Source organism: Ciconia boyciana, chromosome 15 (genome assembly GCF_034638445.1).
Source record: "Ciconia boyciana chromosome 15, ASM3463844v1, whole genome shotgun sequence".
NCBI classification, from domain to species: domain Eukaryota; kingdom Metazoa; phylum Chordata; class Aves; order Ciconiiformes; family Ciconiidae; genus Ciconia; species Ciconia boyciana.
In genome coordinates, this window is record NC_132948.1 from 8986177 (window position 1) to 9006489 (window position 20313).

The 20313-nt window shown below is 39.2% G+C and overlaps 3 protein-coding genes across 5 annotated transcripts in view; 1 reads left to right on the top strand and 2 right to left on the bottom strand.

Moving 5' to 3' along the window:
- Positions 1-307: 307 nt before the first annotated feature.
- RAD9B (RAD9 checkpoint clamp component B) lies at positions 308-10269 on the bottom strand. 3 transcript variants are annotated; one of them, XM_072879970.1, is made up of 11 exons: positions 10217-10269; positions 9204-9274; positions 8087-8236; positions 7449-7563; positions 6369-6468; positions 5329-5435; positions 3275-3381; positions 2727-2791; positions 2035-2157; positions 1357-1624; positions 308-1046 (listed from the first exon to the last, which is right to left on the bottom strand). In XM_072879970.1, coding segments are annotated over exons 1-11 (1239 nt in total). In that variant the 5' UTR covers positions 10218-10269; the 3' UTR covers positions 308-914. The 3 variants fall into 3 exon arrangements, with proteins under 3 accessions (XP_072736071.1, XP_072736070.1, XP_072736068.1); XM_072879969.1 differs by having other exon boundaries at positions 8096-8236; positions 10188-10263; XM_072879967.1 differs by having other exon boundaries at positions 10188-10263.
- An 84-nt stretch (positions 10270-10353) lies between these two features.
- Positions 10354-14551, top strand: VPS29 (VPS29 retromer complex component). The gene is made up of 4 exons (XM_072879949.1): positions 10354-10492; positions 13031-13222; positions 13684-13919; positions 14222-14551. Exons 1-4 carry the CDS (start codon positions 10490-10492, stop codon positions 14337-14339), a joined length of 549 nt encoding a protein of 182 aa, XP_072736050.1. The 5' UTR covers positions 10354-10489; the 3' UTR covers positions 14340-14551.
- A 1105-nt stretch (positions 14552-15656) lies between these two features.
- Positions 15657-20313, bottom strand: part of KNTC1 (kinetochore associated 1) — a 40888-nt gene continuing 36231 nt past the window's right edge. The window contains 6 exon segments of the mRNA XM_072879948.1: positions 15657-16134; positions 16136-16171; positions 16442-16532; positions 17388-17533; positions 18078-18167; positions 19167-19296. Of these exon segments, the coding sequence (XP_072736049.1) occupies positions 16120-16134; positions 16136-16171; positions 16442-16532; positions 17388-17533; positions 18078-18167; positions 19167-19296 (508 nt within the window). The 3' untranslated portion in view covers positions 15657-16119.

The window sequence follows — 20313 nt, forward strand, 5'->3', positions numbered from 1 at the left end:
AGTAAAGCTGACAGCAAAATCTCTGTTTGTTAACACAGTGATGTCACTGGTGGCACAGAGACGCCCAGCCACCAGTGCCTGGGCTGTGGGGCTTTTGCTTAGACCTTTGTAGGGTGCTCTCAAACCCGCATGTGAGTTTGAGAGGGAGAGGGGAAAGGGGCAGGGAGAGGGAAAAGAATGCCAGTCTGGAACACAGACGCCTCTTCAACTCATGCTTTCGAACATCACTTTTATTTTTTTTAAATGTATTTCGATGCCAGCTTTGGCTATTCAGTTAGAACAACATTTCTGTAAGAATACCAGCTATTATTTAGCAATAACGTGTTTGGGTATGCCAGAGTGGATGGGTTGAATTTTCCAGCACTCTTAACTTCACAACAGCAGCTTAATTTGCCTGAAGTGGTACCGCAGTTTGAATTATCTACTGAGAACGTTTGGGAGAGCTGAACAGCCAAAGCAGTGTACCTACAGAGTATGTAATACACACATTGCAGTCTAGTCAATTATGACCTAAATTTATACTGCATTATGACAGCATCTAACAGTTTTGGAATAACCTGTGCTGGTGGTTAACGTAAGCAGTGAATAAACCAGTACTGACACAGCAGGAAACGATGAAGTGCTCGGTACCAAGTTGAGTTTTGTCCCTTTCTTACATCTGTCTTGCAAAAAAAGAAATGGGCACCACCCGTGTAGGATTCCCACTTTGCCAACCGTCTGAACAGGTGTTCGTGAAGTGCAGTTCGCCATACGAGCTCAGAATACACTTTCCATCGAGTTCTAACTTGCTGAAGAACTGCAATTAAACTTCCTACTAAAACTAGAAACACCTCCACAATTACCGTGTCAAACATACTGTTATCTTTCAAGGCAATCCCCAACAGTCTCTACTTGGATCCAAACGCTTCGTGTTACTAGGGAACTTGGGAGCTCTGCACATTGCCAAAATCCTCTTCGGTGTCGCTAGCTGTTGCTAAACTATGGAAGGTGTGACTGATGGCATCCTGCTCCTTACAAGAAACTGCTCCAAAAAATAACGAATGAAACTGGGAAAAATGCAATATTTATAGAAGTAAGAAAATGCATGTGATACGGAATTTGGGGGTTAATTATTTCTGAAGCTTTTGCTGCTTGAAAAGGCACACTTTAAAATCTTTATTAGTCTACAGTGCTTCTTAGTAAAATGCACCTGCCATCTGTGACTATCCCCAGCATTAAACACCGTAGTGGCAGTTTTTGTCAGCTATGCTGCTGTATCACTATGCTGAGTATCAACATGTAGTAACCCCCAATTGAGTGTTCAGCTCAATACCAGCGAAGGTATTCCACGGTAAATACGACTGGCAGCCTCCTTACCTTCTGATAATGAGACTCCGTTGCCTCTCCTTCCAGCACTGCATGGTCCTCTGCCTCGGTCATGGCTCTTCCTTCTATGCCCGTTGTGTCTTTCTTTGTGACTCTGGGAACACTTTTAATCTCTTGTTTTGCCAAAGGACTCGCAGGTTTCACTGACTCTCTGTTCGGTGCATTTCCATTCCACTGTGGCTTTTTGGAAGCAACTGCTTCTGCACTGCTATCTCTATCCATGGAGGTTTGTTCAGATTTACCCGTATGTGACTTCAAGCTGGATTGGAGAGAGTAGGTCAGGTTAGTAACTGGTTTTTGCGTGCTTTTGTTCAAATGTCTTTATTTTCTACTAATGAAATGCATTATGGCTTTAGATTCTCAACAAGTATCTTCCCCTCCTACTGCAACAGAACCCCGTGGAGAGAAAGCAAAGCAGAAGCTAGCATGGTGTTGCACCAAGTTTTACTGCTGTGCACGACACCAAGATCTTCCTGGACCTGTCTAGTTCACGGCTTCCCTACGAACAAAGACTCCAGGATCCATACAGTGCTTACCAGTACCCCGCAAGAATGAGCAGACCACTTCCTTTCCATCTTAAATCTGACTTGGCTGGAAAATGTTAAAATTCAGTTCTCCATCCTCTTAAGGCAGTCTGCCTCCCTCACCCACCCCAAATCCCACTGTTACCTTTCCTGCTGCTGTGAAAAGCAGGGAGGCTGCTGGGAAGCTGTCTCCTTTTCAACGTCAGACAAGGTAGCCAAAATAAAGCCGGCATCCAGCGCCATATCTTCAATGCTGAAAGCAATTGGTCTAAACACAAATATTCAGACTTAAGCAGCATGCATAATTACACATCTTGTGGGAGGAAACATGGCTCATGCAATTCTATACATAAAGATTGAAAAGTGTCTCCTCTGAAAATCTAACGTATTTGCTGCTGGAGAATACGAGATGGCTTCCTGTTATAGATTTAGATGCACCAATGAGCAAATGCTATCCAGTATTATACTTAGGCAAATTACAGTTTTAAATATGTAACTGTTAAAATTATATTTTAAACAGAAAATGTATTGTTTCTTTAGACTACTAAATAAAACCATTGCATGCATTTGACAGAGCCTGAAGAGTCCAGGTAACTTATATCTAGGTGCTCAGTAGTCAGCATGGCTAGCTTAGTAATGCTGATCCCCATGTTAAATGCTTTATGCATAATAACAGACTATTTAAGCCTGTATCGCAGATGAGAAATACAGCTTTTGGTATGAAGTGAAAATCTATTTTATTGTTCCAGTTAAATACTTATTGAGTAACCTGCAAGACAAAAATCAACTGTAGAGTTGTAACTGCAGTAGTTCTCGTCAGGTATGTTCCACACGTACTTTCCAGATATGTCAAAATGGATTGAGACAGGAACACTGGTAGCGTCTGAAAATGCTAGCAGTCCCTGAAAAGAAGGGGCGGGTGGTTAAGCACTGTTTAAAAGCAGAAGATCAGTATTAGAATGTAAGTTTTTCCCAGCTGTTGTTTACTGGTAAAAAGAGGGTCTAAGTCTGCTGCTTCTACAATACATTTCTTGCCTTCCCTGCCTGGAGCTTTGCCAAAGAAGCTTCTGTATGTGGAACTTCCATGGCCACGATGCTGTCTCCAGCCCAATTACAGTGTGTCTGCCCAGCACTGAAACTACATGTTTGTGGTTTTAAAAACGCTTCCCCTGCTTTTCAAAGGCTACTGTGAGGGACTCTGCAGTATCCTGAAGATCCTGGTTTTTAAAGCTAATCCTCAACCAGCTGCTGAAATATGGCTGCTGGTCAGGAGACCTGGTGGAACACTTCCTCGGCCATTCTGCAGGGACCATTCTGCATCATCCTGGTCAAGTCAGGCAAATTAATGGGAAATGTTTTATTTTCAAGACAAATTCTTACTTTACCCTCAATTCTTTAAGGCAAAACGTCACTTCAGAATCTACTCCAACTTGAAAGTAGTCAAATTCATCTGGATTCAGCTGTATTTCAGTAAGCATTGTCTTTGAAAAATCTGTTTAACAAGAAAGTCAAGGACTCAAAGGAGTGAAGTTTGAACTCAACAAAACTATGATTACAACCATGAAGTTTTTACATCAGCATTGTTCGAACAAATAATTGTATTTTTATAGTGACTAACAGTAATAAATGCTTATTTATCTAAATTTATTTCATAATGAAGTAAAATAGAATCCTCAATTTATTTACAGTGTATTATGTAGATTTAAATAGCTTTTAACAGAACCTATTTTATGTTCCACTATGTTATTGAACCTGATACCTACTGTCGTTCCTTCAAATCTGCTTTGTTGACAGGCATTCATCACAAATAGTATTACTGGCTGCTTATTGTTGCATAGATGGGAAGACCAAAATGCAGCATGACTTTACCAGATTAATCATAATTGCTGACTATCATCAGAGGACAATGAAGGTGGACTTAGGCTCTTTGTTTTAAATTACCATCTTTTCTGGATGCGTAAGTGGCAACAGGAAATAGGCTCTTCAGTTTCAGGTATTCAACTGCTGCTTGTTATCATTAGATTAGTCCGTAGTTGTTATTAGGTGTGTGAGAAGGCAGTAAGACGGTACTTCCACGATGCGTTATAGTCTCGGAGGCATTCAGAAAAATATTACGGCAGCTTAAGCAGTACACACCTATCCAGTTCTCTTCCAAAGCCAGGCTGATAATAAAGTATTACAAACTATTCCCACTCTTCTGTTTCTCTGCTCAAGAGGTTTTTTTTCTATCTCAGCCTTCAACAAGGCCCCATTGTGTGTTCAAATATAATCTTGTAAAGTTCCTTAAAACTGTAGAAATACACGCTTATAGCACACCTGCCAGCTTCGACAAGGCAGAGCCTACCACATGCAAATGAAACAAGTCTAGGCAGAAGGTGTAATTTCTTTCTTTGAAAATTAAACCTGAATGTGGAAAAACCCAAGCCATCACATTCAAAGGACATGCTGTGTTTCAGTGCATACAGAACATTTACTGCAGGCAGTATATTGCATCACACGCTACACAACAAGAACAATGCTTGTAATTCCTCCTTTTTCTCCTTGACTCTTTGGTTTTTTGGTATCTCATTAAATTTTTACCTCCTATTTTTTTAACTTTCTTTCTTACAATAACCCTTGTAAGTGTACACTTCTAAAATAACAACATTTGTCATTCAAAATGTAATCTTTTTAGTGTCTTTTTATTTTCAGTAATTTCTCCTGTTTCACTCCAGCCATTTCCCACCACTTGATCCTTCTTGCTCTCCCCTGCTTTAGCCTGTTCTCAGCACAATCCCCACCCCTACGCTCCAGGCAGTCATCTTTTTCTAGGTCATCATCCTCAGCTTTGGTCATAGGCAAGTATGAAAAGCATCCCTTTATTATATGATATACAAGAACCTAGACTTCAAAAACACAATTATATCTTTAAAATTAGTTTGAGTCACGCACCAAGAATCTATTTTGATCTCCATCTCACATGGAGATCTGAACATGGCAGTGCGCAGCGTAACAGTGTTAGGCCAACTAACGCACTGTATTGCCCTTATACTAAAATAGACTCTGTAATGGTATCAATTCTGTAATGATGGTATTCAGATTTAAATAGTTCTTTTTAAAACATAAAATTACCTCCTGTCTGTTGCCATGCTTCTGCTCTTGCAGCACAGCAATTACCTCTGTGCAAGCCTACAGCAAGTGGCATGATTTATTTAAATTGGCTGCTCAGTCTGATATCTGCCACTGATACCAGGAAAATGTTATTAAAAACATACTTTCTTAAAATATATTAAAACCAGAGGCTGGCAGTATGACTTAAAATCTCTATATATATGTTCCATCTCTTAAAAATCTCATTCAGCCATAAAATGCATTCTCTGTTTACATTGCAATAGTTACTGTTCCTTTAGTTCACCTGTTTTAAAGTCCAAGTATTGTTTCATATTTTGAATTTCCTTACCAGTGTCTTCCTCAGTGTAACTCTTGAAACAAACTTTCATTGGAGTAACTGATAAGGTTACTTCTTCTTGACTGGTTGGGAAGTGAATCATTATATCAGCCAGCAGCCTATAAAATTGCATTCAACATTAAAATAATTTTACATGCCACAAATTACTAACTAGCATTTATTACTCACATTAGAAATTAAAATTGTTACTTGGCAATACTGTTGGGAAAACTGCCTTTGAAATGTGCACCCCTTAAAGTATGCTGTATCTTTTTAATTGATTTATACAGCAATAGGTAAATAAGAAATCTGAAAATACAACTAGTAATTACGAAAGGAAATTTGTTTATATTTAATGCCTGTGTATGCTGCCAAATCAGTCTTACATATATATATTGCTGCTACCTTTCTATATATATATATCACAATTTTGAGCAAACCTTGGTGTCCTATACTTTTTATTCAAAAGCTTGCAGTTTTAAAAGTTGCATGATCTTTTTATAAACACAATACATAGTATCTACACAGAGATATCTTTATACACCTTTGATGGTTTAATGGTTGATTATTGTGGCAAGAGCTCCTGTGCACAAGGAACACTTTTAATAGAAACGCTGTCAGGAAAAGCACAGTCTAACTGTTCTTTGCCTTTGCATGCGATGACAAGCCAAATCTTGGATTCTTCCAGGAGCTGCTTTTCAAAGCAGAACTTTGCCTTATTGCATTAAAAAAATTGTACTTTTACCACTGGATTCTTTGCCTATAAAATTCAAGCAGTACTTTATTTGTCATAGGTGGAAGTTGCTCAAAGGTGTGAATTCAAATTATACATTACACACTTCTCAAGGTTAGACTGAGTAGGATTAATGACAGAATGATCCAAACTTCTTAAGTTGTAATGTGAAAAATCAAGCACTAGGACACAGGATTTAGGAATTTGCCATTTTTGACTGTGCCCTAATCAGATTTTTATTATGTTAATGACTATGAGAGCAGTATTGCCTCCTGTATGATTTTGTTTTTTGCAGAAAAAATATTTTTGTATTCATTACCTGGAGTGGACTTTAAGTATGTTTGGACACATGTGCTTTGCAAAAACAGCCTGCAATGGATCACATTCTTGAAACGTCAGATTATATGTTTTTACAACACCTAAGTGTAAAGGATATGAACAAAAATCAATGCTGGTTTGTAATTTTAAATGTTTTTTCAGTATTAATTGTTCTTTTAGGAAATCTCAATAGAGAAAGTAACAAAGTGATTTACTCTAGCTACGCGGGAGTAACTCACCCACAAACAGAAAACTGAATTACCCTGCCATCTAAGACTTCCTTCATCCTATTAGTTATGCCCCTCCAGCATCTGAGTTTTTTAAGAATCACAAGAAATAAGTAAACAGCGACAAGTGCAACAAATGCAGGGGGGAAAAAAGGCTTCAATATTTAACTGGCATAATAATATAAATGGTGGTGGAATACAAAAGGCAAACCCTACAGATCTCTACGTATTTCTAGAGAAGCATGAGCTAAGTGAGCTTAATTGCCTTAAGACCTAATTCAATATATTATCACATTATTACTAATACAAGCTAGATTTTTAATAATATAAAACACTGCCTATTACACAGGACAGCTCAGCAAGCTATGCTGATAGACAATGGTTCTTCATGAGTTTTGCAAAGACTAATGCCGATGAAGGTACGTGGTGTTCTGCTGGCCTGAGGATGCCAGACCTGTTACCGTGTTGAAGAACTGTAAGTATTAGAAGTGGAAAGACCCTGTAAATCCTCTAGTTCAAACACCTGCCAAAACAGCATTTCCCTCCCTTTCCATAACATGTTTTTTCAGAATTTACTCCAGCCTCATTCTAAATGTTGTAAGCTGTAGGCTGACAATTAACATACAGCATGCCTAACTACTGAACTGAAGAACATTGGTCTGATAAAGCCTGTTATAACTTCATTTTAACAAGGTGATGCACATGATAAATACAAATTATAATGTGAAGAAGCTGAAAGTGTTTGGCATAATGTTCCATCGATAACATTCCATTAATAATTACACTAAATATTGTGTTGCCCTGCTGTTTTAAAATGCTTCTGTTTCTGTAAAGTCACTTCATGTGTAACCTACCATGTTTGCAGAGGAGCTGAAAAGTTATGTGGTGATCATTAATATTTGTATAAATGCTGCATTTCTCTACATTCCTTTCCAGCACATTTACACATCTAAATACAGGAAGAACTGACTGTAAAATAAAAAAAAAAAAAAATCAGTGCAGAGGTTACTCACCAAGCAATTTTGCAATATTATTTCCCTAGTTTCATACAGTTTATCTCAAGCTCCTGCTTATATGGCTTACCCAAACTGCTTTGTAAGCAGACACTGAGGCAGCCAATACTGATCCTTGCCATCCTCACCCACTATTCCAATACGTGGCCAACAGATCTGTTTGCTAAACAACTGCTCAAAGCTCTCCTGCCTCATACTGTTTTTGAAGGCTACAGGAGAAACGCTCCAGAGGCAGAAATGTGGTATTCCTTCACCCCAAGATTAAGCTGGTTCAGGCTTTGGGAACCGCAGGGCACAGCGCAGGAGGTACACCTTCTAAACATAATTAAATACTAATGCTCTCTTTTGCAGAATTGCTCAGAAGTGCTTGAGTTTAGGGCTATCCACGTGCCTGTATGAGCCTTCCCCTACAATTTCATTTGGAAATTGGTCTAATTTGCTGCTTACAAATCTGTGCATAACCATCCGTTAAAATGTACCTTAATTACCAATTTACATGGAAGGGATAACTGTTTTTCCTTCTGACATGGTTGAGACACAGCTGTCCAGCAGTAATGTTGAAAAAACATAGATGAAAAGAAGACATATCCATATGCTGACCTTGAAGAGTTCACTGATCTTAAGGCAAGCTGAAAATGTAAGTAAAATAATTTATTGACTCAAAACTATTTCATATCGAACCTTTAACAAAAAAGCCATCTCTCTGCTTTGGTACCATACCTAAACCACAAAACCTTTAAATATGTACATCTCAAAATAAATATAGATGCATCATGCATACAATCATGTTCAAACTTCTCACCTTCACTATTACTGGTCAGAAGTCACTGGTATAATACAGGCATAGGAATCCAATCTACGGACATTTAAGTGGCCCCAAAGTGTGAGTTACCTCAACACTTAAAGCTCAGCTTGCGTTTGAGGCATTTGAAGGACTGGAGTTTATTCTAAAACAATCTTCCTGTACACCCATCCACATGATATGTACAAATGAGCAAAGACACTGCTAGCACCTCCAAAATTCTTCAGGTATAAAAAGAAATTATCTCCACTTCTGATTTTCCAGCCTCCAGGCAAGTTAAGGAAAGTTGATCACTTTTAACTAAGAAACCTCTAGAGAAAACCCCAATTCTTCTGGAAATGGTGTTTGATTAATCAGAGGCATATTAGTGGATGCATTCTTCCTGTTGAGTCATACTGGTACAAAAACATGTTGTTTAGAGGCAGCTTGTAATGTGGTACAAAACATAAACCTTTTGACCCATGACAACAGAAGTAAACCCCTTGGTATTAATCTGGATGTCCTGGACAAGATTCAGCTTGGGTAACAAAAAATCAAAGAATACTAGGGGCAGAGTAGGAATTAATCTTCCATGATGTAATCTGCATAATTACAATTACAGAAAATATGGCATTTGTCCATATTGAAAGTGGAGGAAGCTGAGCGAGAATGTAACTCAGCTTCCTGAGCGAGAATGTAACTTCAGCACCTCACTCAGTGAAGGGTACCTGTAGGAAAACAACACAATATCTGACAACATTAATATTATGCTTCAAAGAAAGATTTTAAAATTAAAATAAATCAAATTCACTTACACCTTTTTCTATGGGGTCAAACCAAAATTCATCACTAATACGTGCTATGGCATGTATTGCTCTTCCAAACACTAGCAGGAAAAGAAAACAGTGCGATATGCATTCTAAGTTAATAAAAAGTTATACTGCATTTTCTCCAAAATAATTTAAGAAACATTACAAATTTCCTATACGTTTCAAAGAAAACTGATGACATGGTGGAAAGCATTACTCTTTACTTTTTAGTAGCACAAACACCTTGATGTTTTCAAAAGCCGCCTCTGAAGAGGCACACCTCAAATGTCACCTTCCCCTTTGCAGCAACTGGCATTATCTGATGTCACCACAAATTAATTCAATCTCATCGGACAAAAGACCAGTGACATTAGAAATTACATTTTGTAGATGGCAACAAGTTTGGGCAAGCAGTAAGCAGTTGGACATCTGTAAAGATGTAGCGCTGGGAAACACAGAAGAAACCAGCAGTGGGTCTCAAAATCTGCCCACTCTGGCACTGGCAGAGCAGCATTTTGCACGGAATGCTGCGCACAGGAGGTTTAGTTGGGCCTCTGGAAGTAGAGTGGCGTGCACAGGGAGGCGCCCAGCTAAGTAATGCTTTCTCCACCTGAAAGTACCACAAATCCAGCCCTTTGCTTTCTAATCACGACAACTTTCAGAGGCTGCATGTTGCCCCATGAAAATGCCTTTGTCCTCCTGGGGATGAGGAAGATGCAGCTCCTCAGCTCTGCTATGAACGTGGCAGCGCTGGCCACAGCTCCCAGTGCTTCGTGCCCCACTTTGCACTGCCTGAAAGCCTCCACGGGGAAGCCCACTGAGGGCAGTGCACCAGGGACCTCAGGGTGCCAGCAGGCCAGTCACACATTCCCACGACGGCCAGCCCCACTGAGGCGTGCCACCCTGAGGCGGCCCCGCTCTGGGGTGCCTGTTTCTCCCGCATACACCCCTCTGTCGCAGGCACGCCACCTCCCCTGGGGCCACGGGTACCTCTGAGATGAGCCCCCCCAATGACACACTTCATGACCCGCCTCAGGCTGCGAAGCCCTCCCGTTCGCCGCGCCCGTTCCCTCACACGACGGCTGCAGAAAAGGCGGGAAACGCCCCCCTGCGGACGAGGGGAGGGGCTCAGCGCTCCTGAGAGACCCGGATGTAGCCACAGGGGTGGCTGCGGAGAAACGCGTTCCGGGCTAGGTTGGCCCTTCGGAGGCGCCGTAGCGGGTGGTTGGCGCCGGCCTGGCTTCCGGGAGGAGGCGCAGCGGCTGGTGTGAGGGAGCGCGGCGCCGAGCAGGATGGTGAGCGGCGGGGGCTCCCCGTCCCCCACCCCCGGGGCTCTCTCCCCGCCGGGGCTCGCCCCGCCGCGCCAGGGGGCCCTAGGCTCGCTTCCTCCGGCCGTGGCCCGTCGGGCCTGGGGGGTCAGCGGCGCGGTGGGCGCGGGGCCCGCCGGCGGCCGTGGAGCGGCTGTGCTGAACGTGCGCTCAGGGAACGTTTTCTGTCAGTCGCCGCCCAGAAATCCGCCTAATGCCGAGCTGAGGTAGATGGAGGGGCGGGAGGGGAGCGCTGAGAGAAGGTGAAGCCCCGCTGAGGGCCGCCGGCGGTAAGGAGGCCGCGCTGAGGGGCTGTCACCGGCGGAGAGCTGCCGGGTGCGCGCAGGAGCCGATTTTTAATTTTGGTTTTGTTTTTTAACGCTTCTTTCATAACATCAACAATTCATTAATTATTATTTGCCTATTCATTTGGCTATATTTTCTTTTCTGTTGCTTTCTTTTGTTTAACATTGATCATGTTTCACCCTGTTTTTCATTCCCCCCTGTCTGCAATCAACTTCTTCATTCCAATAAGGCTGGGCACAGAGTAAGTTTACTCCTCTTGGCTGTTGCTAACACCGGTGGTAAGGGCTTGTTAATGTTACTAGATGATACGAATGTCAGATGGGATGTACAAAATTAGGGGCTGCCATTCAAATCGCGCTCAGGATCGCACCTAAATTCCTAGTTAAAGCCAGATTTTGTAACATTCTTTGCCGCTATTTTATGTCGCAGATACCTGTGATTATTAAACACACTTCAGTGCTTTTGATTTGTTCTTGTTATTGTAGCCTGCCAAGCTTTTCTTGAATTAATGGGAGCTCAAATGTGATTTGGGGGAAAATATGGGCCTGCAAGTTTGCCAGCAAAGGAAATGGTCTTTGCTGAATGCACAAACTCTGCTGATTCAGTGGGGTTATGTGTTTTAAGTGGCAGTATAATTGTATTAAATGTTAAATACATAACTGGTATTGCATGTCTAAGTCCCTTAAGCATCATTAAGAGAGTCTGTCTATTGCCACTTTAATAATCAAAATCACTTGTTATCCATTTTTTACTTGTATTCAAGTATATAATATCTAGACTGATGCTAGTGAGGGTGTTTTTCACAGGGATGCTTGAAAGACCATCAGAAGTGTGTCTTTTTTTTTTTTTTTCCCCCCCTTCTCTCCTGGGTTAGTTTTAAATTGGTAGCTCATTGATTAAAAAATTCTTGTATTGCTTTACCGCTACTTTCAGCCATCGGTTCTCCAAAGATGCATGGCTTTGATGATGGCACTGAGATGTTCTTAACCTAAAAAAAACAAAACCCAAACAAAAAACCCACCCAAGTGCCCTCTGCCTTTTTTGATGACTGTTAGCATGAAGATAGCTGCATGGCCTAAAAATTTAAAAAGCAAATATTAAAAAAGGTAATTTCTTAGCATAGTTACTACTGCTTATATATATATCTGGGCTGTGTCTTTTACAAACACATTTGATGGCTGTCGTTTTAGGAACTGTCTTACTAACAAAGCATTATGGTTGGAAGATAAACTGTCTCTCTTAATATGGAGCTATTTATCAAGTTAACAGGGATGACTGTCTCTAGATCCAGTGTTTTTACAGTGTAGTAGCATAACATCCCATGCTTTATAGAGCTTTTTGTGCCCTTTTTGCATAATTAATTTATTGCTGTGTTGCTCGCATTAATTATTTCTTTATTTGTAGATTTAAAGCCTGTGATATTAAACTATGGTCTTACTCCATCTGAATCCTTAATTTTGAAGCCCCCATTAAATTTGTATTCTCCTTGCATCTATTGTACTGAAAGTATTAATATATAGAACCGGTAATAGAACCGCTGCCTACAGTAGTCTGGCTTATCTTTTCTGCAGTGCCCTGTTTTTTGTTTTGTTTTTTTGTTTTTTTAAACTGTCAGTCTTATCCTGTTGTTCAGTGGTTCCTACAATATGAACTCTGAACAAGCTTCCTGTTCTGGTCAGCTATTAACACATGTTGCAAACTTGCTGCTGCTTTTTTTTTTTTTTTTTTTTGATAAGGAAGAAAAGAGAAGTTAATTAAAGTAGAAAGAAATTGGATGAAGAGTTTTAAAGGCGAGTGACCACAATTTACCCAGTTCTGTGCTTGAGAACATGTACTAGAGATGTCTTTTTTTTTTATGTTTTAAGGAGGAAAAAAAAAGTGGGATAGTTTACAGTAGTTCCCAAATTTGTGTAAAATACATCAAGCAGTAACATGTTTCTGTTATACCTTGCAATGGCTTTCAGCAACAAAACAAAATTCGGTAGACTGTTGCGTTTGTAAGGCCTCCCTCTGGATAATGTTCTGCGTTAGTAAGGGCCCTTGTTTCCCCTCAATATAGCAATATTCCATCACCATTTCATTCTTATTTTAGTAGCTTTTACATCAAAATGGAAAGTTATGAAACTGAAGAGAACATTGCAGTGCTTTCTGTTTGCCAATGATTCTTGTCTTACTAAGTATCTGTAATGCTCTTTCTTCCCTGTCATGACACCTGATAAGTTGGTGTTAGTATTAGGGGATCTTCACATTCCACACCGATGCAACAGCCTCCCAGCCAAATTCAAAAAACTGCTGGTTCCAGGAAAGATCCAGCACATCCTCTGCACAGGAAACCTCTGCACCAAGGACACTTATGACTACCTCAAGACTCTGGCTGGGGATGTTCATGTTGTCAGAGGGGACTTCGATGAGGTAGCGTCCTCTCTTGATAATGATGTGTTTTGTGCATCTTTTACATAAAGGCAACATTTGGGTTATTTGTAATTAAGTAAAAGTGGGCAAACTGAGGTTATGTGGTACTAAGAACACGTGAAAAGCAAACTGGGCAAAAGACTTGGGGTTACAACCAATAATGCGAATTGCACAGTAAGTTCTCATCTGTCATCAGTATGAATAAAAGTAATTTGCATATTTGGCCTTGTCTAGGACTGCAGCAAACAGGACCTGCTGTTGTCAGATCTTTGAAGTTCCTTGCATCCTACCACATTCTCCACAGTAGTCATAAAAGCAGCTTTGTAGCTCTCATTTTGTAGCAGTAGGGCAATTACATTGAATATTTCCATAAGCTTTCCCCCTCTCTTCTTGGTGTTGCATGGAGTTGTTTATAGATATAAATCTGTACATCTAATCTGTGCAATTTTTTTTATTTTTAGAACCTGAATTATCCTGAACAGAAAGTTGTAACTGTTGGACAGTTCAAGATTGGGCTGATTCATGGCCATCAGGTTATTCCTTGGGGTGATATGGCCAGCCTGGCACTGCTACAAAGGCAATTTGATGTGGACATCCTAATTTCAGGACATACCCACAAATTTGAGGCATTCGAACATGAAAACAAGTTCTATATCAATCCAGGATCAGCTACAGGAGCCTATCATGCCTTAGAGAAGTAAGTGAAGTGTGGGAAATATCTGTGGGGACTTTCTTTTTGATAAGAAAACTGAACTACAAAACTCATTATGAAGGTTAATGTTTACATTCTAAATGTCAGTGAGAGGAAGGGTTGATAGTACTTGCTAAATCTCCTTGACTGAAACAGGTGAGAGTGAAATACTTAAAGCTTCAGATCTGATGTACTGTGCTTACAAAATTAATATCAATTTTTCCTAGAGATTTCTGTTAAGCAGTGGTGAAACACTGCTAAGGTGATTATATATGCACAATTAATATGAATTTTTTTCCTCTTTCCAGCAACATCATTCCTTCATTTGTGCTGATGGATATCCAGGCTTCTACAGTAGTTACATATGTCTATCAACTAATTGGAGATGATGTGAAAGTAGAAAGAATTGAGTACAAGAAGTCTTAAAAATGTATTTGCTTGTCTGGTATTTTTACCATCTCATTCTGAACTGCAAGTTACTACAATACTTGATTGCTAGTTTACAGTACTACACTTACTCGCTAACAGCTTAACAATGTAGCTTACTGGTAATACCTTTAAAACAACATTGTGTTTGCTTTTCTCTGTATGAATTGATTTGTAAAATATTCCATTAAAATAACTGTTTAAATACTGTTCCTTAATGTTGTAATAAACTCCACTTCATAGAAAAACTAACCTTTATGAACTGTCGTTGGGAAAAATGAAAGTTGTAGTTGCTTTTAAAATGCCTGGTGCTCTGGTTTGGTGACTTCTAAAGGATACTTGTAAAGGGCTTGAACAAAAAGCTTGAGGGCTCTGGGGCCATGTTATGTTTGCTTCAGAATCCAGTTGATATTTAATTTTCTCCATTTAACATTCCCAATTAAGTTAAAAGAATAAAATTGATTGAGTGATAGATTCTGAAAATACTACAATTTAACTTACAGTAGTAATTTCACTGTAGAAAGTTTAACTTCAGTCTTTTTATAATCAAAGCAGTTTCAAATACCACTATGCTTTAATGAATGATGGTCTCATAAATCTATAAACAGTGAAGAGAGGCTTTCCTTTACTTATGGCTTATATCTGACACTACATGTGCTTGGCTCCAGGTACAGAGGTTTTAAATAATGTAATTCCATATGGCACTCCTACTACTACTGAAGACTAAAACATTGGTTAAGAGGGCTGGGCCTTTTGGCTCTCCTATTCTCATGACTGCAGGGAACTGAATGTATTTTAACAGCTCCCATTTCTCATGACTGCTAACTTTCCAATAAAAACAGAGTTTCATCTTTTGTCTTCTACAGAAGAATATTTAGAATGGTGGCCTGTTTCCTTTGTGTTATGACTTTTTCCAGTGTAGTACCTGTGCAAAAAGCACAGGTGCAGTATTGTCATGAAGGTTTGAGTTAAACTAATGGTTTACCATAGAACTTAAGGGATCAGCTAGAACCCTTACTTCTGTGTCATTAGCTGACTAAATAACTTACTTCTATGCAAAATAACCCTGCTTTACCTTAGCAAAAGACCAAGCATTTCAGCCTGGTATCTCAAGAACCTTTGGCTAACTGCTATTTAATGTGGTGAAACACATGCTTATTGCTTTATCCTGCTGCAGACGTACAGAAAGAACAAAGTTCAAAAGAAAACCTTGGTGCACGTTATTCAAGGAAGGTTAGTGACTGAGTAGAACATCCATTTACTGACAACTTCATAATTAAAAAGGGATTATAGAATACCGTAAAGCCAAAATAGATATGTAAGTCTGTTTATTTGCACTCACTGTAGTTAAAATTACAATTTGTATACAAAGTGTATTTTACATGAAGTATACCACTTACAGTTTTAAAAAAAAGTTTATTACAATTATGCAAGGTTACGTTTGTGTGAATTAAATCTTAGAGTGATACTGACAGCAGACTTAAACATGGAGAAATACAGAAGTAAAGGAAATAATAAACTTTAATCCTTCCTAAAAATCAAAGTGCTGAATATAAACATTACTGTTGAATAGAAACAGGAAATTCTGCTGTAAATCTAAACTGTTTCAATGGGGATAGAGTATGGAGAAGAACGGGTAAAAAAAAATCTGGAAAGCTCAGGGTAGCTTTTGGTAAAAGAGCATTGAGGTTTTAGTTTAATGTTCACCTGACTAGTGTGAGCATTCTCAATGCATGGCCCTCATCTTGCCAGTAGAGGGAAAAAAGGGTAAATCAAGATCTTATCGATGGCAGTTCTAGTACACAGGTCTCCTCTGGTCCATTTAGATACATCTGGAAGGTAAAAGAACACTATTAATAGGGCTTAGGAAAATGGGATATAATCTAAGACCTGTGAAAGTTCTGGAAAGCATAAGGCTTAGCATGGCACAGATTTGGTTCAAGTAAAATGAACTATTTGAATTAATAAAGGGATATTTTATTATATACAATATATTTTACTAAAATCAGCTAACAAGTATTTTTGCTAAAAGTTGAGTGCAAGTCTCAGTTTAGAAAAAAAGGAGAAAATACTGCATGAGGTACAAAGGTGGTTTGTTTTACCTTCAGAAGATCAGATGATGGTATGTCGACTAGAGCAGGATTTCTGCATTTTTCTTGATACTCTTGAATTAGGGCTGTTGCATCATCAGTGCTGTAGGAGAGTAAAGTTTATCAACAAGTTCTCTAAAAAGCCAAGAATTTAGACTATACACTGAGGTACAAAACCAAGGTATGACCCCACATTTTTGAAGTCAGATAGGTCCCATCATTGCCCAATAGGAGAAAGCAAGCCATGACAAGCCTAGCATTTAACCTGTGGCTGTTAGTAAAACTAATATATACTAGAACTTAAATGGTTATTTATTGGTTCCTGTCCCATTTTGACTGCAGAATAACTGGTAACAAAGTGACCTGCAATACTGAGTATTTGGGGTCTGAAATGAAAGTTTGCAGCTGAGCACAATGAGGCCAAGTGCTGTGAGTCACTGGTAGATTGCTGATTGAGAACTGCCTTGCAGTAGGTTCAGGGGCAAGACCCTTTGTTTTATTTAAGTGGAACAGAAGGTATTTCTAACTCTTGAAAAACTTAGCAGCAAAACCACTAATTCCTAAGTCTTGAGTAGAGGTAGTTCATTTATTTTTTCTGAGTGTTCTTATTGCTGAAGCTGTGACTCCATGATGCTGCTAAGCTGAAGTCATCTGAAGGTATGGTGAAGTGATTCAAAGCAAAAGAGTTTGCTTTTTCAGTCAGCTTACTTCTGCTGTTTTAACTGCATTTGATCTGCCTGCCAGTCCAGGCTCAATAAGATGTTACTTTGGCTTGAATGACACTGTACAACTCTATCCCAAGTATGCAAAGTAGTGAGGTGAGATTTTTATTTTCTTTCTTTAACTTAGCAATGCTTTAAAAATTCTTGGAGACCAAGCGCTAGACAATCTCCATGACTTCAGAGATTCAATTTCTGTAATTGCTGTCAGTCATGCATCACCTGTTTTATTAACTTACCAGTTCTTTTTGGCAAAGTAATCCACCAGTTCTTTCATTCGGTGAGTATTCATCAGTTGTTGCTTCAACAGTGGAAAATACTTAGTTTTCAAGAATTTTTCATATAGCTTCTCATTTATGATATTGTCCAAAACCAAAGATCTAATCTGTAGATTTAAGTTTTAGTAATGGAAAAGTATTAATATTTTAAACATTAAAAAAATTACTTTTGAATGAAAAGAGCTCAAACTTTTCTTATTGGACTCTCAAAGAGCAGGATTTTTTTTTAATTTTTTTTTTTTAGTGCGGTGAAATGGCAGATTTTATGAAGACTAATCTCAGATTCTGATAGGGGAATGAGTTAAGAAACTTGCCCTTAGGAAGGCAGCCCAAGGCAAGAGAGAGTGCAGTTTCACAAGCCGTTTGGCCTTTTTGCTTAAAACATTTATTTAGAAAAATAAAGTAGTACTGCTGCAAGCAATGCCGTCCTACAAATAGAGGCAGCCTGCAACACAGCACTGTGTATATATACAAGAAGTTTTTCAGTTACACAACATTAATAAAAATGCAAAAATCCTTGCAAATGTTGCTATATTTTAGAAGTGTGCATTATGTCAATTAATGCTGAAGAAAAAAAAAGGTTCTGTGTACACTTATCTATCAAAAAAGCCTCTAAGTTAAAGGCAAGTGAAGTAAATTTTATTTATTTACCTGAGAAGCAAATGCCACTACTTCCCCAGTGTTCATGTGTTCATCTATTTGTTGCAGCACAGTTTCTGTGTTACATGTTGATAAGAAACCCTTGCAAAAATAAGTTACAAAACATTAGCATTCTGTGAACGATTAAAGTAGAAACTTTCCCTTCAGAGCAAGTATTTGATTTATTCAGGAACAATTCATATTTTGAAATTCTAGGTACAAACATGAAATGATCAAACAAGGATCTGTGCAGTTTGACTGAGAGTAGTACTCATTACTTTTAACTCTCAAAGGGTATTTTGCTGTAGCTGTTACAGATTTTTTTTGATTCATTGCCAGCAGACTAAATGTCTTGCACTAATGCTGTAATTTGGGAAAATCTTTCTGAGCTTAACTTTAATGACTGGAAGTCTAAGAATTTAAGATGTCTTTACTAGTGCCAGTTTGCTCATGACAAATATGGGAACAGCCTATAATGCTTCATCTGGGAAGACAATGCAGAGCATAAATTAATGGGAATAAATGAGAAGAGAAAGGAAACTGTCAAGATACATGAATAGTGAGGATATGGCTTTTAGGCAAAAGGTTTACATCAGAACTTGTAACGCATATCAAGCATCTTTCTAAGAAGTCAGGAGCTTTCAACTCAACACTTTTCTGAAGTAGGATTCTGTACTTTTCTTACAATCTGCTGTGAAACTAGCCCACTGGTAGTCCTTCGCAATTATATATATTATCGTCAACTTCACACTGCTCTAGCAGGTATATGGCTATGGCTTGGGTTTTTTTGTGGGTGGGATCCATAAAATATCCTCAAAAGGCAAAGTCATATGACAAAGCTGCTGAGGATGACTTGAAGCTAGCTGGTTTTGCCTTTTTTTTTTTTTTTTTTTTTTTTAAAAGAGGAAGTGTTTACATGATCCCTTTTAGAAGGACAAATTCAGGGCAATAGCCTTTGTGGGTGGGAAATGCTGAGCAGCTGTCAGCAATGACATGTTTAAATAAAATGGGATTATAAGTTACAGTCTTGCCCAGTCTCTGTTGAACATAACATGCTTAAAGGCATTTCCCTTGCACAGATGGAACACAAAACTTATTTACCTGGATTTGCTGCTCTCGCTTCTCAGACTGAGGAATCAGCAACAGGCACCCCAAAGCAAAAGCTGGAAGGTCCAACTGTGCATATTGTTTAGCTATTCCGATGACATCCAAGTCAGACAGAACAGGACACCTTCAGAAAAGGTTAGGAGTGAAGTTCTCAACTATGATGGCTTAGTACTGTCAACAAAACTGCACTGAGATTTTTAAGCCAGATAGAACAATACATTTTTACCTCATCTTATTTTCAGAAATGGCCAAGCTACATGAGTTGAAGTTTCACAGAATACAAATGCATGACTATTTTCTAGCTTGAAAAAACCCCCACCCAACTCCAGTTTCTCTTTCTGAACACCCAAGGCCCTATTTTGAGGGGAAGTGTTGGCCAACTGCCCAGAGTGATGCTTTGGTACATATGTATATGCACAGTAGTGTAGGCATGTTCTTCAGCTGGATCCCTTTCCAGTATTTCCTAACTCACTTTTGGCTCAAGTCAGGCTCTCTGAGCTCTGGTTCTTCTCTTGAGCAAGTCAGAGCATTGTGGTGAATAAGAATGATTTATTGTGCTTTTTTACATTGTAAAGGCGATGCAAAACTCATTTATGTATAGAATGTTTTGGAACATTAATACCATAGGTTAACCACCTTTATAGATGTGCAGCTATTAGATTTTTGTCATGTCAGATTTATTCTTTGTAGGAAAATGAATTCTTTCTCTTATAATCTGTGTTAATGTTTCAGGAAATGTGCTATATTTTGGGCTAAGAAAAATATTAACTGGACTTTTAGGTTACCATGAGTCCTTTAAAAATGTCAGGACAGGAACAGATATCCCTCATGGGGGCAGCGACTGGGCAGATAAATTAGTTTTCAGCAGACTGTGCTGCTGATTCTGAGTCCCAATTCAGAGAGCAGTTCCCCATACAGTTTAAACAGCCAAGGTACCGAGTTACAGCATGTGTTGCCAACAGCCTGTGGGCAAGCACAGAATTTCTGTTTGGGTATGTGCCCTGATCCTGTCCTTCCTACAAGAGGCAAAAGGTTCTTCCTCATGCCTCAGGTTCCCCAGTTTTCAGAACTCTTATGCATGTTCCAGGGCAGGTTGTTGGATGAGAAATTACAAACAGGCATTCCCACTCAAACTAATACA

What these genes read in the sequence shown, in the direction of transcription:
- VPS29 (XM_072879949.1), top strand. An exon ending in TCAGAGGGGACTTCGATGAG is followed by an intron (nt 13,223 to 13,683) that starts GTAGCGTCCTCT and finishes TTTTATTTTTAG; the next exon opens with AACCTGAATTATCCTGAACA. An exon ending in GCCTATCATGCCTTAGAGAA is followed by an intron (nt 13,920 to 14,221) that starts GTAAGTGAAGTG and finishes TCCTCTTTCCAG; the next exon opens with CAACATCATTCCTTCATTTG.
- RAD9B (XM_072879967.1), bottom strand. Translation starts at nt 10,221, where the DNA reads ATGAAGTGTGTCATTGGGGGGGCTCATCTCAGAG. An exon ending in ATACTTAAAGTCCACTCCAG is followed by an intron (nt 5,436 to 6,368) that starts GTAATGAATACA and finishes GCAATTTTATAG; the next exon opens with GCTGCTGGCTGATATAATGA. An exon ending in TTACACTGAGGAAGACACTG is followed by an intron (nt 3,382 to 5,328) that starts GTAAGGAAATTC and finishes CTTGTTAAACAG; the next exon opens with ATTTTTCAAAGACAATGCTT.